At 36.8% G+C, this 20,793-nt stretch overlaps 1 protein-coding gene across 1 annotated transcript; it reads left to right on the forward strand.

Moving 5' to 3' along the window:
- Positions 1 to 776: 776 nt before the first annotated feature.
- On the forward strand, positions 777 to 9,791 carry LOC126761488 (gustatory receptor 5a for trehalose-like). The gene is made up of 9 exons (XM_050477684.1): positions 777 to 1,124; positions 3,445 to 3,584; positions 3,783 to 3,851; positions 8,203 to 8,394; positions 8,500 to 8,694; positions 8,768 to 9,039; positions 9,104 to 9,258; positions 9,356 to 9,608; positions 9,672 to 9,791. Exons 1-9 carry the CDS (start codon positions 1,000 to 1,002, stop codon positions 9,747 to 9,749), a joined length of 1,479 nt encoding a protein of 492 aa, XP_050333641.1. The 5' UTR covers positions 777 to 999; the 3' UTR covers positions 9,750 to 9,791.
- Positions 9,792 to 20,793: the final 11,002 nt, after the last annotated feature.

Below are 20,793 nucleotides of genomic sequence, written 5' to 3' on the forward strand. Positions count from 1 at the left end.
TTTGAGAGACCAAGGTTTAAATACGTGTGAGCTCACACTTTCAGTGTTCCACCGAGCTGGTGGGAATAGAAATTAAACGCCTAAGCTTATAAGATCGGATACAGGAGTTCTATTTTATATACAGTAGTTTAAGCGCGGTCATTGAATCAACAATCGAATCTAACCTACAGGCTTCAAATAAATATTATTTTTACAAATTCGTCTCGTTGCCTTTTTATAAGTTTGTCAGAGAAACACGTTCGTTTGCGACGTAATCAACAAAAGAAATGAGACACTTTTCAATAGAGTTTATTTTACGGTATATTAACCGAAGCCAAACAGAGGGTCGAAAAATTATATGGGTGCAAATTCGGAAAAAATGTATGGACTGCGGATTGTGCGATTTTGACTATTTCTAGATGAGATTTTGGTGACTGTATTTGTGTTAAATTTACATTGGTGTTGAGAAATGTTGTCACTGCCTTAGATTAATTGTTGGTAGAAAGATAAATGTGAATTCACATTAAAAAAACTATTTGCTCACTAAATGAAGGGAGGAAATCAAGTTGAGCAGCGAAGTAAAAAAAAACAATTAAGCGATAAATGATTGTGATAAATGCCCGCCGGGTTCCTACGTACCTTGGGCACTTAATGTGCAGACATTTCGAGGCAAATGTTGTTGAAATGCTTGTATGTACCTGTATATGAGTGTATAAAAGCTGAAAGCTACGACAATTATCACGGTTTATCGTTTTTTGGGCTACTTGATGAAGTCACTTCGCTAGCTTCAAGTCGCGAACTCGCGAAAACAGTTTGATTACAGCGTTGGCACTTCCGTTTCCGCAACTAATTGACCGGTTATTTATACGTTCTGCGCTGAAAATAAATGTATTTTCGGGCCACCTCGTGACATGAACACAATATTTTGCCGGAGAAGCGCCTAAATTATTTGCAATACTCGTACAGGCGTGGTGGGCGGCGGACAAATAGTGCTAAATCGCGTGCAACAAACTCCCGAACATGCATAAATCATACTTAAATTATACATTTCTAAAGCAAATTGTGCGTTACCTAAAAGCAAAGGAAATTACTGAGTTCCAGCAGGATGACGGTAGAAAGTACAGTGTTAAGCGTTTTTTAACTGGGTGAGTCAAGCTTTTGATTAGCTTTGTTTGTTTGCAATGAATTACATTTTACTTAAGTGGCTCAGCTAATGTGAAATTAAAAAAAAAAAAACAATATTTTTCCAAAAAAAATAATTTCAAATAAGTCGAGACTTGAGATGTTTTTGTCTTACAGCCTTCTAAAGTGTAGCCGCTCAGTTTCTTCACGTCAGTTAACCTTCAAATGGGGTTTCTCAAGATTTCTTTCTTCAAATTTTGTTGAGTGGTTAGATAGATAGAATACGGTTTAGAAGATATAGAATCTCGTATAACTGAAATTTTGCAATGCGGCCTATGGTCTATTGTGCCCTCTCCTAATCACATATGGTCACAAAGGTTCAGCACTCTGAATAATTCTTGGAGGGCGTGTTCACGTAGATTTATCCTAGGGCCTTAAGTCTGCTTCTACAATTGCTAGGCAATCTAGAATCAGATGTTCTGGAGTTTCATGTTCCATGTCGCAAAACCAAATTGCGTAAGAGACTATGTAACTGTGACCAGTATTTCTTGAGCGCGACAAGGAGACGAAATTTGTTTTGAGGGAGGCTGATTATATCTCTAAACCTTGCTGAGTTGTAACCTCTCAGTAGTAACTTGGCGTAGCACTGCTAGTGCGTCGGCCAGATCATTGTCGGCTACCCCTTTTGTCCCGGCACCCAGATCAAGTCTACATGGTTGCAAAAGTGATAGGCGGTTCAGCCTTCTACACTCTTCCCCCAATAGTGATTTGACTTCATAGCGATACGTTGGTTGTGTAGATTGATTTTTGCAAACTGACTTAGACTTCTGCTTGCAAAATGCTCTTAAAACATCCCAATACCAATGGGATGAATAGTTTGGTATGCGGTCCCGCTATACCTGTTCCAATGCTTTCCGGTATTTTCGAGCCGCCAGTGTACAACTGGTTATTGCTGCCCCTACTACTGGTCTACTCCATCCCTGCCGAGAGTAACACTAAAATTCTTTGTGAAGTTTACTGTCTTTGTAACGCCGTCTCTTGCAAGAAGGGCCAGTGGTGTGTCTTCCCCTAAGGCCTTCATTTGTTGAGACGATATTATCTTCCCTTTGCCAGAACTCTCTGCTGCGATGTGGAGAATGGTATGCTTCGCTACTTGTTCGATCACTACACGCAGCGATGTGAGCTCCAAAATGAAATCAATTGCTCTGGTTGGGCAAGCACGTATTGCCTCTGAAAGGTACACGCAGGCTAGTCTTTGCAGCTTCGATAGTTGAAGGCCTATCGCTTGAGCTTTAACTAGTAACTAGAAAGGGTATATGCGTCATAGTAGTACAGCTCTCTTACCCTGAACAAAGATGTGGAAATTAATTTTCTTTTTCGTACTTATGAGTTTTCCATTGGTCATTTTAAAAGTTTTATTCGTAGGCTTTATATTTTTTTGTGACCAATTTTCGGCGAATATTTGACAATGGCGAATGTTTTTCGTCAGGCTATGCCAAATTTGTTAATAAACAACTTTTTTGTGGAATCTATCAAATAAGTTCAGGTTTGGTTGCTATTGCAACTGGGCTATTGCCTTGTCCTCATAGATTTTATTTCATTAAATTTTTGTTCTTTTTATATATCTTACCAAATTTATACAAAATCTTACTGGAATGTATATATACTTTTACAAAAAAATAAATATAATAAATACACAGCTGCTCAAAATAATAGTTCAGCCACCAAATAGAATAGTTAATACTTTTAAAGATATATTTCAATATGCCGAACATGCGTTGGAAAGTTACTGTTGATCTCTGCCACTTTTTCTATATACACATGCCATTAATTTGAAGCGTAAACAAATATTGTTTTTCCACTTAAATATGTCGAACCTTAGGCTGAAAAAATAGATTTTGCGCGGAGTTCTTCTGTTTCTGCTTTACTATGAAGAAAACCTCTGCCGAAACTCATTGTATTTTGGTGAACGCTTAAAGTGAACATAGATTTAGTGACAGTCAGCCAGTATAACCTAACTTAACGTAAGGGGATTGCCCTAACTGCTAACATATTGGTAGAGAAATGCTTCTTTCCGCTAATTTTGTTGTTGTTTATGTATAAATTACTTTCCAAGAGAGCTGCGGTCAAAGCTAACAAGCAGAGATATGGCGAATAGAAAACCGCTAATATAAAAAAAGTTAGTTTCACATATTTTTTGTCTTCTGTAGAGTGTCACTATTTATTTGAGCAGCTGTGTGCACTTATATAATAAATTATTCGCCTTCTGATCTCTTTTTTCTTAACTTCTTTCTGCGTTACTTTACTTGGAAATATTGTTTACGAACTTGCGTTAATGAAAAGGAAACCGCAGCAGCGCCGAAAGCAACTTCAAATAATTAACGGTCCCCGTTACCTGTCGAAAAGGCATACCACAATTGCTTTCGATGAGAAGCGGGAGTTAACCAAAGAGTTGTACAAACAAAGTAAACAGCCGAAAGTCCGTGAGTAAAAATTTCCAACTTAAAAGTATTTTAAGCAAAGCAATAACAACGTTGTCCCCAGAGTTTCAGAAAGTCAGTGGCTGCGAAAAAAAATTGTAAGCCGTGTTGTTTTTTTAGGAACCTCTGCTTTGTTTAAGCTCTTTTCAAGTTTTTAAATTTGAATCTATTTCATTCCATGCCATGACAACTATCCAAAAGGTGGCATCAGGCGAGGTACACGCGCGGATTTCATACACAATGGCAGCTTTCATGAAGCCGTCGGCCCCTGTAAGTAATTAAATGCATATTTATTTGTATATTTTATATTAGTTTAAGTATTGTTTTTAAATTTTAGTACATAATTTGTAATCTTCTGTATTCAAATCATAAAAACTTCAAACTTTTGTGGCAAGTATGTTTTTCAACATATGTCATTATTGAAAATATTCTAACCTCTTCTTCCTGAATTCGTATCAAACATAGAAGGTAAGTTTGACTTCCCTCCAGTCAGTGGTGGCTAGTTTATCAGAATAGAGTCTTAGTTTACGTAATTGTTAGGGACAGTTATTGTTGCTTTTCGGTTCACTGCAATCAGTTATGGATGGTGAACACGTTCTATGGATTATGTTTTCCTTCGTTGGGAACCAAAATACGAGAACCATTTGCTTCGTCATTGATTGTAACGTTAAGGAGTCCCGGTGGTCTAGAACCCTAAAATTAAGGGTGTTTCCTGGATTTTTTTTAAGGTTTCAAAAAAGAGCAATCAACTTGAAATTTTTACAGTTTATTTATGCATACACTTATGAAAAGCACAAAAATATTTTTTTGTCAAATAAAAAAGTTTTTAACAATATTAAAAACGGCGTCCAAAAAAAGCTATCTTAAAAGATGACTCCCGGTGCCGTTGTTGATTTTGATTCTTGTGAACATCTGAAACATAAAAACCAAATAAATTGTTAATCAGTAGGAGTGCTGCTATCGCTGGGACTAAAACCAAAAAAAAAAATTAAAATTAAAAAAATTTCGCGGTTTTGAAGTTCAGATTCTGAAAACAGCTATTTTTGGACCAGTTTTAGATCGAGAAAAAAATTCGAAGTTCTTAAAATTAAAATTTGATCGTAGTCCCAGCAATAGATATTGGTCTTACAAACACCATATTAAAATTTCAAGTGATTCGGATGGATAGTTTTTTTTTTCATCAACGTCACGCCGAAAAAAGTAGTTTTGAGATAAATGACGTACAAAGCATCCATTCATTGAGCCCCTCGACCGCGCGCTACCTGCTAAAACGGCTGTAGAAGCTAAAATAATGTGAATATCCTTCCACAAATTTTACAGTATATTGGATTTAAAGGACTATACTTTCTCGACTTTCGATTTTTTGAAAATTCTAGACCACCGGGTCCCCTTAATGCTTCATTAACAGTTTTAAATACATAAGTTTGGATCAACAACACCATACAAATCACACCAGTTAGTAATATTCTTTATATGCAAAGAGCACAGCCACGATCTTCAGGAATATTTCCTTTACAAATATGACAAGCTTGAGGATTTGTGAGGGTTTGTGGTATGTTTGGCACATCTATTTAAATGCTCCATAAATGTTTATGAAATATATGTAAGAACGATACATATTCGTACCGTATAAAGGTATTTTCCTCATGTTTCGTTCTCACGACAGTCAAGTCTAAGTAACCGTTCGGACCTGGACTTTTTCCTAAAACTGTCAACTCAGCACCATTCCCCGAAATTACTTCAGGAATATTTTTTTTTTAATTTTTTAGTTATGTATTCAATTATGGATCTCATCAGTTCAAATAAGTTCATTCGGTTTGTATTCAAAATATCATGAAAGTATGATTACGAAAAATTGCCTCGCTGAGGGACACACGCATCATACAATACCGATATCTATTAACATGTAGCTAAGATAAATAGTGCGTATCGACCATTGTGCATATTAGACAAAATTGTAAAAATTCTGGAACGACTGATTTGTGAACACCTTGAAGCACACTAAGAAGAAGTTGAAAATGGATTATCTAGCAACCAAATTGGTTCCCGCAGAAAACGCTCGACTGTCGACGCAATCAAAAAGCTGACCGGAATAGCAGATAAAGCTATTGATGGTGCAAGGTGGATGTGCAATTGCGCAATGTCAAAACTCCGACATATTTTTTTTTATTGCGGATTATAAAAAGCTATTTGTTCGACAGAGTGCAGTTATACGACACTAACAAAGGGATCAAAAGATATATTGTAAGTAATGGGGTACCATAAAGGTCCGTTTTGGGCCCAATGTTATGGAATATATAATATGATGGAATATTGCGGCTTCTTTGCCGAAAGAGGCTAAAATAATTGAATCCAAAGCGCATGTGTATCCCATAAAATTAAAAAATGCCTAATTGCATCGAAACTTCAGCTAGCGGGTCAGAAAACAAAAACAGTTCTGATCACGAGCAGGAAAAAACTAGAGACCAAAGCTAGCCAACCAGTTATGAGATACGAAAGCGTGAACTCGTAAAATATATGCCAAAATGGTATTTTCCCTGTTCAGAGAAAGCGCTGTCAGAGTAGCCAGTACATTGTATCAGGTATAATGCCACCAGATATAATAGCCCTTGAGCTTAAGAGAATATACGATACCAGTAAAATTCTCGACAGGTCGTTAACGCAATTTTTAACTGCCCATGGGGGCTTACGGAGTGACATGATCCTTTTGTGGAAATAGTAAATAACATTCTCTGAACATTTTATTTTATGACACGAAATTTAATGTAAAAAACACTCAAGTAGAACAGCAGATAGCAGAGCGCGTATCAGCCGATAACATAGTACCGCATATGCCGGCGATGTAAGCAGATGTTGCTCACCGTAGGATACCTGACCGCGATAGTTATACTCGTAATAGAACTGGGAATAGCATAACGGCCGCGAAAGAGCTAAACGAGATCAACAAATAGAGAGCGAGTAAAATGAGATGCAAGAGATAATAGGCTAAGCTTACATTGCGAAGAAATACTTAACATTAATCCCGCAAAATAGATTCGAAGCTTACGGAGTTTAAGAGTTTTTAAGTAGGCGTATCGTTGTGTAAGTTCAAAATATTGAGAAATAAACACAATTTCTTTAACTGGCCATGGGAATAAGACTCCCCCTTCGAATATAATAGTAGCTAAGATAGAACGAGTAGAATGAAATCGTTGGTTCCTCGAAACCATCTAATGACGTTGACAATATTTCAATGTCGGAATTATTTCACTAAAATAAGGTCGCTCTCCGAATTTTCAAATGCGTTAAATAATTACATGTGGTTTTAGAACAGCTCCAACCTTAAACTTGTGTACAAAAATATCCAACACTTTAGCGATGAATTTAGACGAGCTTCCATGAATTCTACTCATTGCAACTGAATTTACCAATTGCTTTAAACCTACAAATTTCCTGTTTAACTCTTATTTGCAATAACAATCGATAAATTTGCAGTTTGTGGAAATCATTTCGAGTAGCACTTCAGCTGAAAACAGTAATCAGTTGCATATTCAAAACGTTTTTGCAGTTTTTGTGAAATAATCAAAGTGTTCACATGGAAGATTATAAGAGTCGATTATTGCTCTGGCTTGAAAAACGTTTCCAACATATTGCCTTTTCTTCTTTCAATCGTTTAAGGCTCTTTTCCTTAAGACCACAGCCGTACATTTTCAGTTTTACATTCATTTTTTATTCATATGTCCATTTATGTAAGTGTATGGCAAAAAATATGCGTCACTTATGCTTTTACACCCATCCTTAACCACAATTTTATTGCGATTTTTCGCACACATACACCCGAGTCTTCACACTCATACTAGCAAATACAGTTTCAACCTTTTGTACGGGAATTAGGGTGTCCATTATTTCACAAGTTGATTTTTAAAGAAATATTCCTTGAAAGTTATAGACAATATACTTTTCTAGTAGACAAGCGGCTTCACATAAGCCCACAAAAAACAGTCCAGCAGCATTAAATCGTTTGATCTTGGAGGTCACTTTACAAGCTGACGACTTGAGAAATTGCTCATCGAAAGTTTCCTTCAATAAATTGAAAATTCATGGTCACCCACATCAACATTCCACTTCAGGCACGAAAAAGTTATTACCTATGAGTCCAAAGCGTTCTTTAAGTATATTTACTTACTTACCTATTCAACCAAATATAGCTTTATCACGGAAGAAAGTTTTTTACCGATCCGATGCGTCGCGCGAACCGGACAATTATTTTGGCAATACATTTGTACAATTTGCAAAAGTTGTTCCGGAGTAAGACTATTCAATATAAATTGGCTAGCCAAACTGAGTATAAATCAAGTGACAGCTGTCAAAAAGGCCAACTTCGAAAAAAAGTGTTTCCTCATTAAAATTCACGGCTCTAAAAAAACACCCGTTATATGGGAAAACAAGATTTAGGCACGATTTAAACTGAAAATAGGGAGCATGTTTACATTGGATCCTTAGTTTAAGGACTAAACTTGAAACCACAAGAAGCATTTGTAAAAAATTCAATCAATTCAGAAAATAAAAGACACCCTAATGTACGTGTATTATAAAAATAAAAATATGTCGATAAAAAACGAAGTGTCGTCTTTGATTTCAGTGCTCGTGATTGCTCAATGTTTCTGTCTGATGCCGGTGCGTGGCATACTCGCCGCCAGTCCGAAAGGGTTGTCCTTTCGCTGGAAGAGTTTTCGCACCTGGTACTGCATATTATATACGCTGGTGACCATTGCTGATACGGGCCTCACAATAAACATGGTCGTAAAAGGTGTGCTGGATGTGCGAAACATTGGTTGGTGGTTGCTTTTGGCATTTGGCTTTTAGAAAGCGTCTTGCGAATCTTGCTAATTTACTACTTTAAATTTAATCTCTTATTTCAACCATAAAACGTGCTTAGAACCATTAATATTTCATGCCAATATACTGCTGGCTTCAATTGGTTTCCTGCGTCTGGCTGCGAAATGGCCGCAGCTGATGCGTAAATGGCAGCGGGTGGAGCGGCATATGCCGCCTTTTCAGACGTGGCGTGAACGCGAGGCGCTGGCGGTGCGGGTGCATAAGGTGACCTTTGTGCTGATCACATTGTCGCTGAGTAAGTGGTCCGCTGAATCCATAGCACATGTTTAGTTAGTTAGCCGTTAATTTAAAATTAATACTTCCCTCAGCGGAGCATCTATTGAGCACCATTTCGGCCATTCACTTCGCCAACTATTGTCCTTCACGCGTGGATCCAATCGAGTCGTATTTTATGACCGTTGTTTCGCAAGTTTTTTTCGTTTTCGACTACTCTACTTGGCTGGCTTGGTTCGGAAAGATATTGAATGTGCTCATGACTTTCGGTTGGAGTTACATGGATGTGTTTCTAATGATAATTGGCATAGGACTCTCATCTTTGTTCGAACAGGTGCAGCGCAGTTTAGACTGTGTCAAGGGGCAGGTAATATATTATTTGGAGTAATTTGTATAACTTTTAGTTCTCACTTAGTTCGCTTCGATTTCAGGTTATGCCCGAATCTTATTGGACGCGTACCCGCTTGCAATATCGGCTTATTTGTGACCTCATAGAACAAGTAGATTCCGCTGTATCGGCCATAACTGTGCTCTCTTTCGCTAATAATCTTTACTTTGTTTGCATTCAGTTGCTCAAGAGCATGAAGTAAGTTCAATAAAAACATAAATAAAATCTGTGCTTGTGACTCATTTAGAGTACCAAAAGAGTATTAATCCTTTTTTATTTTTTGACTTTTCTTTAGCACAATGCCATCTGTGGCACATTTCGTCTATTTCTATGCGTCACTATGTTTTCTATTGGCCCGCACCTTGGCGGTTTCTTTGTATTTGTCCGAGGTCAACGATCGCTCGCGTGAACCTTTGAAAATAATCAAAAAGGTACCAAAGGAGGGCTTTCATCCTGAAGTCGACCGCTTGGCTCATGAGATTGGCATGGATACGGTAGCCTTAACCGGGTTGCAATTTTTTAACATTACTCGTGGCTTGGTATTGACGGTGAGAGATTTAGTACGTTGGTTCCGAAATTTCTTGATTTAATTTTGTAAATTATGTTTTTAGGTTGCCGGCACCATTGTCACCTACGAATTAGTGCTTATACAGTTTCATGAAGATCAGAACTTATGGAATTGTAATTAATTTTTGTTTTATATTAATTTTAAATAAAGACATTTGAAAGATTTTAATGTTTTTTTTAGCCGTTTTTTTAGATTTTGTTGTCTTAAGTTTATTACGAACTCAATTCCTTCCATCATTATGCCATAAGTAAGTAAATTAAGTTCCTGCCGCTGAGATTGCAGGTTTTTATATTTTTGCAACATGTTACTATAGAGTACACTGGCGGTCATGAAAAGCGCACTTGTGGGAACACTGTCATTCAAGTTAAAAGCGTGGTGAATTTACAGACTAATTTGTAAAGCAGTAAAGGGAATTTCCAGCGTTGAAGTTTTGTTGATGTGTTTACAGCAAATGTAAGTCAAGACAAAATTGGGCCTAAAAACTGTTGAGACGTGATAAAACAGTTGCTATTGATGCTTTGGTGAAGGAAGGTCTTTCTGATAGGGTCACTGCTAAAAGTGTGGGCAGTTCACGTTCAACTGTGGTACGTTTGTTGCAAAAAAAGGATACTTTAAAGGACCTGGGTGAAAAAAGTATTTGGTCCCAAATCTGGTGCAACTAACAAAATGATTGATGGCATAATATAAATGATAAGTGTTAAGAATCGATTTAAAAGTTCTGTTTCTATACGGGCAGAGCTGGAAACATATAATAGATTGAAAATAAGTGTGTGCGAGAAGCCGATTTGTTCGAAAGGCGTTCTGCAAAGAAGCCAATGCTGACCCAAAAAATTAAAAAATCGCGTTTAGAATGGGCAAACAAGTAAAAGAACTGGACATTTGTGCAATGGCGAAATGTTTTTGTGGTCAAATGAAAGCAAGTACAACTTGGACTTTGTCGACAACTTGTCCTGTACTAATAAAGTTATTTGAACAACCCATATTCGTTAATCCAAAAGTGGGTCTAACTTCTTATAAAATGTGTAGCCACATTAATATTGTACAAAATAAATACAGAGTGAATGAATGTATAAAAAGTGTATTGTCGAAACCGTTAATTTCTCTAAAAGTCAGATGATCTGGGGGTGTTTTTCCAATTACATCCGTTGTAAATTCCTTTACACTTTTGTGTCCAAATTGACAAAATGAAGGCTCAAATGTGTGGAGAATGGGTGGTTATGAAGAACTAGTTGTTTTTTAGTTTCGGCTCTCGCTAAAGAGATCAGTCTCTTAAGACCTTTTATTATATTCAAAGGAGGCAATTTTTCAAGACGACTCTGCGCCATGTCACCGAGCTAAATCCGTGAGTAATATTTTATATTGATTGTGTCATGTCTCCCAACAATAAAATTGCAAACGAAACAATAATAAGAATTAAATTTTTTCACAGCTTGAAAAAATGTTTGAGTATATACGAGTAGGACCTGAAGACCTAAACCCGATTGAGCACTTATGCCACGTGATAAAGCAAAATGATGAAGGTAAGCTGGTGTACCCCCAGGCTGGTGTACCCCAGGGCAGTGTTTTAGCCCAAACTCACCATATAAAAAGATCTTCCAACAGCTAATAATGTATTAACTTCAACTTGCGGACGACACAGCTATGTCGAAGTAAAAAAAAGGAAAGTTTAGGATTTTTTTAGTGGTATGTAGCAATTATTTTATTAGACCACGGCAGTAAAAATAAACAATATATTGTTTTTATGTTTTGATACGTGGAGAAAACACATCTCTATAAAATAACATGTATGAAGATTAGAGCTGCAAATTTAAATTGCTTTTAAAAAAAATCAAAATAGTTTTTAATGCGGTCATAAAGCCGATTTGGATGTATGGCATTCAACTTGGGGTTTGGCAGACCAATATTGATATATTGTTTCAATCAAAAATGGTAGAACAATCACGTGTTCACCATGGTACATGCGTAACCAATATCCATAAAGTTAGTTTAGTGTAATTCCTATATGCTTGATCACCCAAACCCTCTGGCTAATGCTTTTTTTTGTGATCACACGAACGTACTTTTATGCAAAAAATGAACTTTTTGGTCACTAGAAATTCGCTAAAAAATTATTTCGGCTTTAAGAAAAAGCAGATTCAATAAATAAAATATGCGAAAAAAAAGAAGTCGAACGTTCATTGTCGCACAGAAAAATGATCTGGGGCTGTTTTCCAATTACAACATCATTGACATAATGAAAAAAAAATTTGAAGAAAACTTTCGGCTTCGAAGAGTAGTTTTCCATGCCGAGCTAAATCCGTGAGTAATATTTTATATTGATTGTGTCACCAATTAAATTGCAAAGTCATTTTCACAGCTTGAAAAAAAATGTTTGAGTATAAAAACTGAAGACCATTTCGATTGAGCACTTATGACGTGATATGTTCAATAACAAGAAAAACGTTAACTTCGGCTGCACGTATATATCTTTTAGTAACTAGTGTTCAGTTTGTATGGCCGCGACGAGACGCGCGTATATTACATTATTGTCTTAGCTGTGCCAACTTTTTTTGTCAAATGTGAAACTGCTTGATTCCGATCGTTCAGTTTTATGATATATGTTATTTCCGATAGAACATGTTCTCTTGAAGAGAAAATGAGTTGATTCTTTAAGTATATATAAAGCAATAAAAAATTTTCGATTTTTTGAAATTAAAAAAGGTATATAACCCCTTAACTGCGGCTATGGAAAATGTAGGATACAACAAAATAACCCAGCAAACTCTTAAGAACCTTTTTGACTGCATGCCGTTAAGAGTAGTGACCGTCATAAAAGCTAGAGGAGGTATTACATCGTGGTTATATGGGTATATCCAATATTATACGTTCAGTTAATTTTGACGAAAGTGTGAAAATATTATATTAGCTAAATCCAGATAGAATTGGCATGATTTTACCTATTTTGTCCAATACTTTACGGAGTTAAGAGGCCAAAGTCTAATATTTTGTTCCCAATAAGCAATCACATGAAGTAACGTCAGCCGTATATTATACTCTGTTTGTCATATGGGGGCTACGTCAAGTTTTCGCCCAATTTCCATTATAAACATGAAGTTATATTGTTATGAGTAAAATACGAATAAAATTCAGATAACTCAAATATTGGCCGATATATGTATTATAAAGTCCTAGCCTAGAATTTCGAAAATCGTTGATTTATGTACATATATGGGAGATAAGGGAAGTACTGACCCGATTCAACCCATTTTTGACACACAGACATACTTCTATCAGGAAAGATTATGCCTCCATTGTCCGATATTTCATAAGGGATGTCGCTTAAGAAAGTCGAGCGCCTTCAGTCCGTGCACAAACTGTCTTTTCAACGCTTTCAATTTTTAATCTCAACGTAAAATAAAAAGTGTATGTTTGTAAGAATAAAAAATTCTAACAAAATATTTAATTTTCTATACGACAAAAAAATTGCTTCTTTTACCCGAGGAAAACCATGTAACTCCTTAATCGCATTTCATACTTCCATAATTTCATTTCATGTCACTCAGTATATTTTTTGCGCGTATTTGTTGCATTAATTTGCCGACCAAAAACATTTTATTTTTATCCATCTAATTTTCTGCAAGCGGTCTTCCTGTTTGCCTTTTTCCGTTTTGGTTACAATTTAATTACATACAAACTCACTTCGTAGAGTGTGCTACCGTTTGGCAGATTTATTGTATATACATATATTTTTAATGTACCGCTTACATAAATATCCAACTTCTAACAAACATACAGATATCTATATATAATTCATATGTACACACAGCCTTATAAATGTGTGCCATAAGTGTGTGTGGATTGAAGAATGGAAGTTGCTGTATGTTTCGTCACTGTTGCTGGTGTTGGCGTGGGTCATAAATTTTGTAGTAGGTATCATTTCATAACTGCGAATATTCGTCGATAATTAAATATTTATGAGAGATTGGACAGGAAATTGATAAATCGCCCGAATATTCCAAAAATTGCTCATCTTCGCTGAAGAGGACCCACAGGGGTAGGAGTACATAAAAACAAATTTATAACGCGTTTAACAGAAAATTAATCACAGGTTGAATGAGGCGATGAGTTCGCTCAAGAAGGGAGGTGGGATGTTTGCTTTTTGGGGATTCATAATGTTGCAGATAAGTACGAGTAAATATTTTATATGAAATTTATGAACAGAGAAGAGTGTGAGTATTTGAAAATTTTTATGACTCAGAGAATGTGTCAAATATAACATATGAGCAATTTTATATGATTGTCTGACTTTAAATAAAAAGCGAGAAAAAATCATTAACTTCGGTTGCACCGAAGCTATTAAAACTTGTTTTTGTTCGTTCAGTTTGTATGGCATCTATATGCTATAGTGGTCCAATATGAACAAATTTTTCAAAGATTGCATCATTGTCTTAGGAAAATGCCAAATTTCTTAAAGATAACAAGCATTAAAAGATATCCCGTGAAATGAAAAAGCTTTCTACACAAGCACTTTATCATGTGAAGCAGACTTCTTCTGTAAGTGTCTCTGTCTGTCAACAGTTCCTCAAAGCAACTTATTCTTAAGTCTTCCACTACAGAAAAAAATATGATAAATCCTTTATACAGCTGATTCTGATGAAATATCTTCCAGCGTGACCAATCTTCCATTTCAAAAAGGATATTGTAAGGCTGGTTGGTCTGGAGAGATTACTAAAAGCTGCCGTTTGTGGTTGGTTGTATTTCCAGTAGCCAAACAATGCATTTTATGAATCATATGCATGAAATATGATACTGCCTCTCCATCATGATTCCCAAAGAAAAACAACTCTCAGTATCAAAACAAATCAAACTAATAGAAATAGTACAAAAGTATGGAAAAGTTTTTATATTTGTAGTTTTGTTAGATACATTTTCAGCAGCATTCCTTGTATGCACACCATCGACAAGTCGTGGACTAACAGCGAAGCTTCTTCTTCATTTATAACAAGGACTAAATGAGTCACGTTTCCTGTTTACGGAGCACCATTGAATTATTCGCCAACTAAGTAGCCAAGCAATGCTTCATTGTGGCAGAATAATGGCTAATTTATGAGGAACGTGGTACAACGAATATTCCGATTTCAAGCTTACTTGCATGATTCTTAGTCTACACACATAAGCACTTAAATATACGAAAGGAAATTTGTTATAAATACATACATATTTATACTACGTATATATATATATTTAACACAAATTTCCGTACCTTAGAGCATTTGTTTGCTCAAGAAGCTGCATTGTTAACAATTATCATTGCCAGAGGTATACAAATTTAAGCATTCAAAAAAGCGCATAGAAATCTGATAGTATTGTTATTGTATTGCTTACGTTCATGAATTCAAATGCTTACGTAAGAGAAATTTAATGAGGCAGCAATGCAATTTGTTTGTCCATGTCCATAAATTAAAATCAGTATACTTCAAATATACCTGGCTGTCTTCAGATCGAAAAGCCACCAACAAGATCTAAAATGTTGCGATAGACGGAAAGATGCAGCCAAGATATGCACCCGCCTCTGTGCAGTAAAAACCACACTCAATAAACACAGGGAAGGTTTGACGTCGAGAAGCTGCAATCACAATAGACAGCCGAATGATTTTCTACTCGACTAGAACTCTTGCTATCTTAGAGCACTCATAAGCAACTCGGTATAAGGGAATAGCTTTAAGCTCCTTACGTACAGCTGCAAACGAAACCATTGGTTTTCGAAAAATGCAAAAGAACAGCTAGTATGATGAGGAGTGCCTACCTCGCAACGCGGAATGTGATAGATACCGAGAGTTGAAGAGTAAAGCGAGCGAGCCAGGCATTTGCAGACACAAAGAGAGAGGCCGGAATGCGTGCGTATGAAGGGATTGACAAGCTAGCCGACAGGAATAATGCTCGAAAATTCTACGATAAGATGCGGCGACTAATAGAAGGTTTCAAGACCGGGCCATACTCTTGTAGAAACACCAAAGGTGATCTAGTGACTGATGCCTAGAACATTAACAAATTATGGAGAGAACACTTTTCCAGCCTGCTGAATGGCAGTGAAGGCATAACCAAGGATGGTAAACCTGATTCGCTAATCGATGAAGATGAAACAGACGTTCCATTGACCGAACATGAAGAAGTTCGAATAGCAATTACCGGTCTGAAGAACAAAAAAGCGACGGGGTCCGATGGATTGCCGGCCGAGTTATTCAAATACGGCGGCGCAGAACTGATTTGGAGAATGCATCAGCTTCGCTGTAGAATATGGTCGAGCAAAAGCATGCCCGACGATTGAAATTAAATTTGTTCTGTCCAATCCACGCTACAATCTACGCCAACTACCATGGGATTAGCCTCCTCAGCACCGTATATTAGGTCATATCGAGCTTGTTATGTGAAAGACTGAGACTGAAGTCAATCGTTAACAAACTGATTGGACACCAAAAGCTGCGTAGGGATCGGGAAGGAGCTCTCTAAGACGTTCGATACCAAATGATATTTCAGACAAGGCGACTCCTTAGGTGCGACTTTTTCAATCTACTGCTGGAAAATATATTACGAGCTGCAGAGCTTAATCGAGAAAGTACATTCTTCTACCAAATTCTACAAATCACTCATCATTGCCGCCTTGATCTATGGTGCAGAGACTTGGACGATTACAACATCTGATGAATCGACGATACGAGTTTTCGAGAGAAATTTTCTGCAGAAGATTTATGGTCCTTTGCGCATTGGTAACGGCGAATATCGCAGTCGATGGAACGATGAGCTGTACAACATATAAGGCGACATTGACATAGTTCAGCGAATTAGGAGACAGCAGCTACGCTGAAAACACTTCATCTATAAGAGTACCTGCCTGAGGATAAAACCCTCCACAGCGTTGGAAAGACTAGGTGGAGATGAACCTGGCTACACTTTCCTAGTGGCACTTAATAACGAAAACATGGAACGACTTACACGCTGTTTTAAACTCGACTAAAGCCATTTAAATAGTGTCTACGCCAATAAAGAAGAAAAAGATGAAATTTGGCTTCTCCATTTCTTGACCATTTACAAATTCGTAATATTCTGCCTCTTGACTAAGGTCACCCTAACGGGTGTTTGTTTTTATTTTGAGCTTGTGGTATCCAATGTAGTTAATATTTTTGCCTGCTGTTACTTTAATTATACTCATTTTTCTTACTCGTCACTTAATGAGCCGACTTACTCAAAAACAACAGAGTCTGAAATGCGAGCATTCATGTGCTCTATTGAATAATTGCATCCATATTGCACACCGAAGACGCTATTACTGCTATGGAACAGTATAGCGCAGAAGAACCGAACCAATTCATCCGCCATCGTGCGTAACAATTGCTGCAGTTAGAGAGCATCATTGGTCATAATGCAATAGGCAATGTGGAAGGCTATACAGCTATGTTTGATGACTTTTAGGAATGGCGTTGATTCTATGCAGCTATGATTTTTCTCTGAATGTAAATATTTTTTGTTCACATTTAAAATGAATTAATCACATCAAAAGCTTTACATTCTTATGTCATTTGCAGTCAAGTATTATTGACAAATTCTTCTTCAAATTAATAACTAAAATTCTAATGAAAGAAATTTTGGTTTCTCGTCAAAAGTGTTCAATAACCGCAAATATGTTTCAGTAACCACAAGTGTGATGAAGTTTCTTGAGAAAGAACTATTTAATTATAATTTAATTTCTTCAGTTTATACACAAATAAATATATGCTTGGTATATGCATATAACAACTGTTAGTCTTCACTACTACATTTCTCACTGATTAACGTTAATATCTTCTTTTGAATTTCACTTATGAGAGAGGGGATATTGTGATTTGCATTTAATTATGGTTTATCGGTCAATGAATTAACTTTTGCCAGAATTCAAAAGTCGAACAAGAACTCACAGAAGCTCAAATTTATTTGACTTTCCAGAAATTAAAAGTTTTTTTATTCTCGGATGATTTGATGGACAATTTGGCATACATATTTATGCCGTGTGATAAAGGCCGAAGATTTAATCACAAGAACTATTGCAACTACTAGATACGGTGGTAGGTAAAACTAAAATTTTAGATGTAAGTACCAGTGATATACAAAAAAGTAGCCTGAAGTTTTAAATAAAACGCAAAATATTGATTTATTTATTTATCAATATTTATTTTAGTGCCTTCAAAGTAATTTCCACCAGATTTGATACACTTATGACAACGATATTTTCAGTCCTCGAAACATTTTTCATAAGCACTTTTTGGGATTGCCTTTAGCTACTTCAGCGAATTTTGTTTTATCTTTTCGATCGAATGAAAACGGATTTCACTGAGAAGCAACTTCATTTTGTGTAACAAGAAAAAATCACACGGAGCCAAGTCTGGTGATTACGGTGGTTGATCGATGGTATTTAGTGCGTTTTTATACTCTCGCAACAAAGTTGCGAAGGAAAGTATTATAGTTTTGTTCACATAACGGTTGTTTGTAAGTCCTAAAACTAAAAGAGTCAGATATAGGGTTATATATACCAAAGTGATCAGGGTGACGAGTAGAGTAGAAATCCGGATGTCTGTCTGTCCGTCCGCCCGTGCAAGCTGTAACTTGAGTAAAAATTGAGATATCATGATGAAACTTGGTACACGTATTTTTTGGCTCCATAAGAAGGTTAAGTTTGAAGGTGACGCCCACAAAATGGCGGAAACCGAAAACCTATAAAGTGTCATAACTAAGCCATAAATAAAGATATTAAAGTGAAATTTGGCTCAAAGGATCGCATTAGGGAGGGGCATATTAGGACGTAATTTTTTGGAAAAGTGTGCGTGGCCCCGCCCCCTACTAAGTATTTTGTACATATCTCAGAAACTACTATAGCTATGTCAACCAAACTCGTTTCCTTCAGGCATTTCCATATACAGTTCAAAAATGGAAGAAATCGGATAATAACCACGCCCACCTCCCATACAAAGGTTATGTTGAAAATCACTAAAAGTGCGTTAACCGACTAACAAAAAACGTCAGAAACACTAAATTATACTGCAACCAGGCTTTTTTTAAAAATTGAAAATGGGCGTGGCCTCGCCCACTTATGGACTAAAAACCATATCTCAGGAACTACTCAACCGATTTCAATGAAATTCGGTATATAATATTTTTTTAACACCCTGATGACATGTACGAAATATGTGTGAAATCGGTTCACAACCACGCTATTTTGAATTCCATCTGATGCCTCTGTATAATATATACATTAGGAACCAATGATGATAGCGGAATAAAACTTTACATAAATACGGTATTTGAAAAATATGTAAATGACGGATAATGAAATCTCGATTATCACTTTGTCATGCGAGAGTATAAAATGTTCGGTGACACACGAACTTAGCCCTTCCTTACTTGTTGGCTTTAAATTCGGTCAAAATCGAGACTCGATTCGATGGTGTAATATCATCGTGTAAAGTGCATAAATTGTTCTTCCATAATTCCGGCCGTTTTCGACGGATGTTCTCAGGCAAACGACTCAATACGGCCAAATAGGATTCCTTGTTGACCGTCTGTCTCTCGGGAACAAACTTATAATGTACCAAAACACGATTGTTGAGCAGCTTTGGCGTGTTTTTTTTTGGTTTCGGCTCGTTTTTTCCATCCTTTCCGACGATTGTTGACATTAGCTTCAAGAGCCGTTTATCGCTACTTTTAGAAGATTTGAACTGGTTAACTTGGTTCGGAGAGGTAAATGAGGATGTAGGTTAAAGCCATAACTTCGAAATCAGTAAGATGAGCTTTATTTTATAGACGAGGTTCGGAAAGATGGTATGGAACAGTTGAAACGTGTTCATTTCGCTCAAGAAGAAAAGTGATAACGAGAAAGAGATCATGGTGATTTTAAGAAGAGATCACCATTCAGCATTTTAGTATTTCAGGTGTACAGTATGATTGTAGGCCACCATAGACATTATGAGATAAAAAACAACTGACTTATTGATATGTATTTCATGGTGAACTATATGAATATAGTACATTTGATGCATAAATTTAACTTCCTATAACTTTTAAATCTTAAGGGACATTTGCCTTGGGAAATAATGAAGATGCATTAGAGGCCAGCTCCGCGGCTTTCGCAATAGCAACAGCTTGTGTGGTCCAGGCAACTTAAAAGGCTGTCTTATGCCTAACTCTGTACAGTATATCCCATCACCAACTTCATCATTAATTTTCGAGCCATTCGTATAAATGCAGCTGCGCACCAAATCTTCGAACCCTTTCCATTGGCTTCCGGTAGGTGAATTTCTGTACGGCTGTCGATCATACTCGTACTACTGCACCGTAGAGCAGAATTGGTTTTACAATAGCTGTGTAGCACCAGTGCATGAGAGAGCCTCCAGGTTGTGTCGAGCATCTGTCTACATAAGGCATTGCTGGCTTTCCTCACTCTTTCTTCCACGTTGTGTTTTCACAACAGTTTGACAGTTTGCTCCAAGACTACCCCAAGGTACTTGGAGCGGTCCTTCAGAGAGAGTTGTGTCGGAATTATGGAAGGGAATCTCCATAGAGAAATTTTGTGCTTTCTTGTGAACACAAGCAGATACGTTTTTTCCGGGTTTGACCCCAGACTTGCTGCGCTGAACAATTCTGGATTGTATTGAGAGTGATGGTCATAATACTGCTAATGGGCTGTAGAAAACTTTCGTATTTGCAAGCTGCGCTTTGTATAAGCTTCTAGAAGGCGCTGGGGCCCTAATGTGCACGTCCAAAATTGTCTCTAGCGTTATCAGCAGAATTATAGATCTAAACTCTCACGAGTTGGTTGGGTTATTTATACAAACCTTCCTTCGGTAAAACAACTACCCTAGGTTGCTCCATGAAAGTGGCTCATATTTGCATCTCCTATCTTAATATTAACAAAGCTTCTAACGTGCAAATTTCTCAACAAAGATTAGTTTGCAGTTTTCTGACGACCTTCGACCTCGTCAACTGGTTAAAATATTAAAAAAGTGAAGGATATGGTGCTTAAAAATCATCAGATCAATGTCCGTTCGAATGACTTTCGTGGATATTTTGTGTATAAAACGCATTCATGCTCGGCAGCTTTCAATAAAGCTGAATTTTTCAAAACGAGTACCATAGTATTCACCAGATTTGGCTGTGTG

The sequence above is a fragment of the Bactrocera neohumeralis genome, chromosome 6 (genome assembly GCF_024586455.1).
Source record: "Bactrocera neohumeralis isolate Rockhampton chromosome 6, APGP_CSIRO_Bneo_wtdbg2-racon-allhic-juicebox.fasta_v2, whole genome shotgun sequence".
NCBI classification, from domain to species: domain Eukaryota; kingdom Metazoa; phylum Arthropoda; class Insecta; order Diptera; family Tephritidae; genus Bactrocera; species Bactrocera neohumeralis.

What these genes read in the sequence shown, in the direction of transcription:
- LOC126761488 (XM_050477684.1), top strand. Translation starts at nt 1,000, where the DNA reads ATGCATAAATCATACTTAAATTATACATTTCTAAAGCAAATTGTGCGT. An exon ending in TCATGAAGCCGTCGGCCCCT is followed by an intron (nt 3,852 to 8,202) that starts GTAAGTAATTAA and finishes CTTTGATTTCAG; the next exon opens with TGCTCGTGATTGCTCAATGT. An exon ending in TAGACTGTGTCAAGGGGCAG is followed by an intron (nt 9,040 to 9,103) that starts GTAATATATTAT and finishes CTTCGATTTCAG; the next exon opens with GTTATGCCCGAATCTTATTG.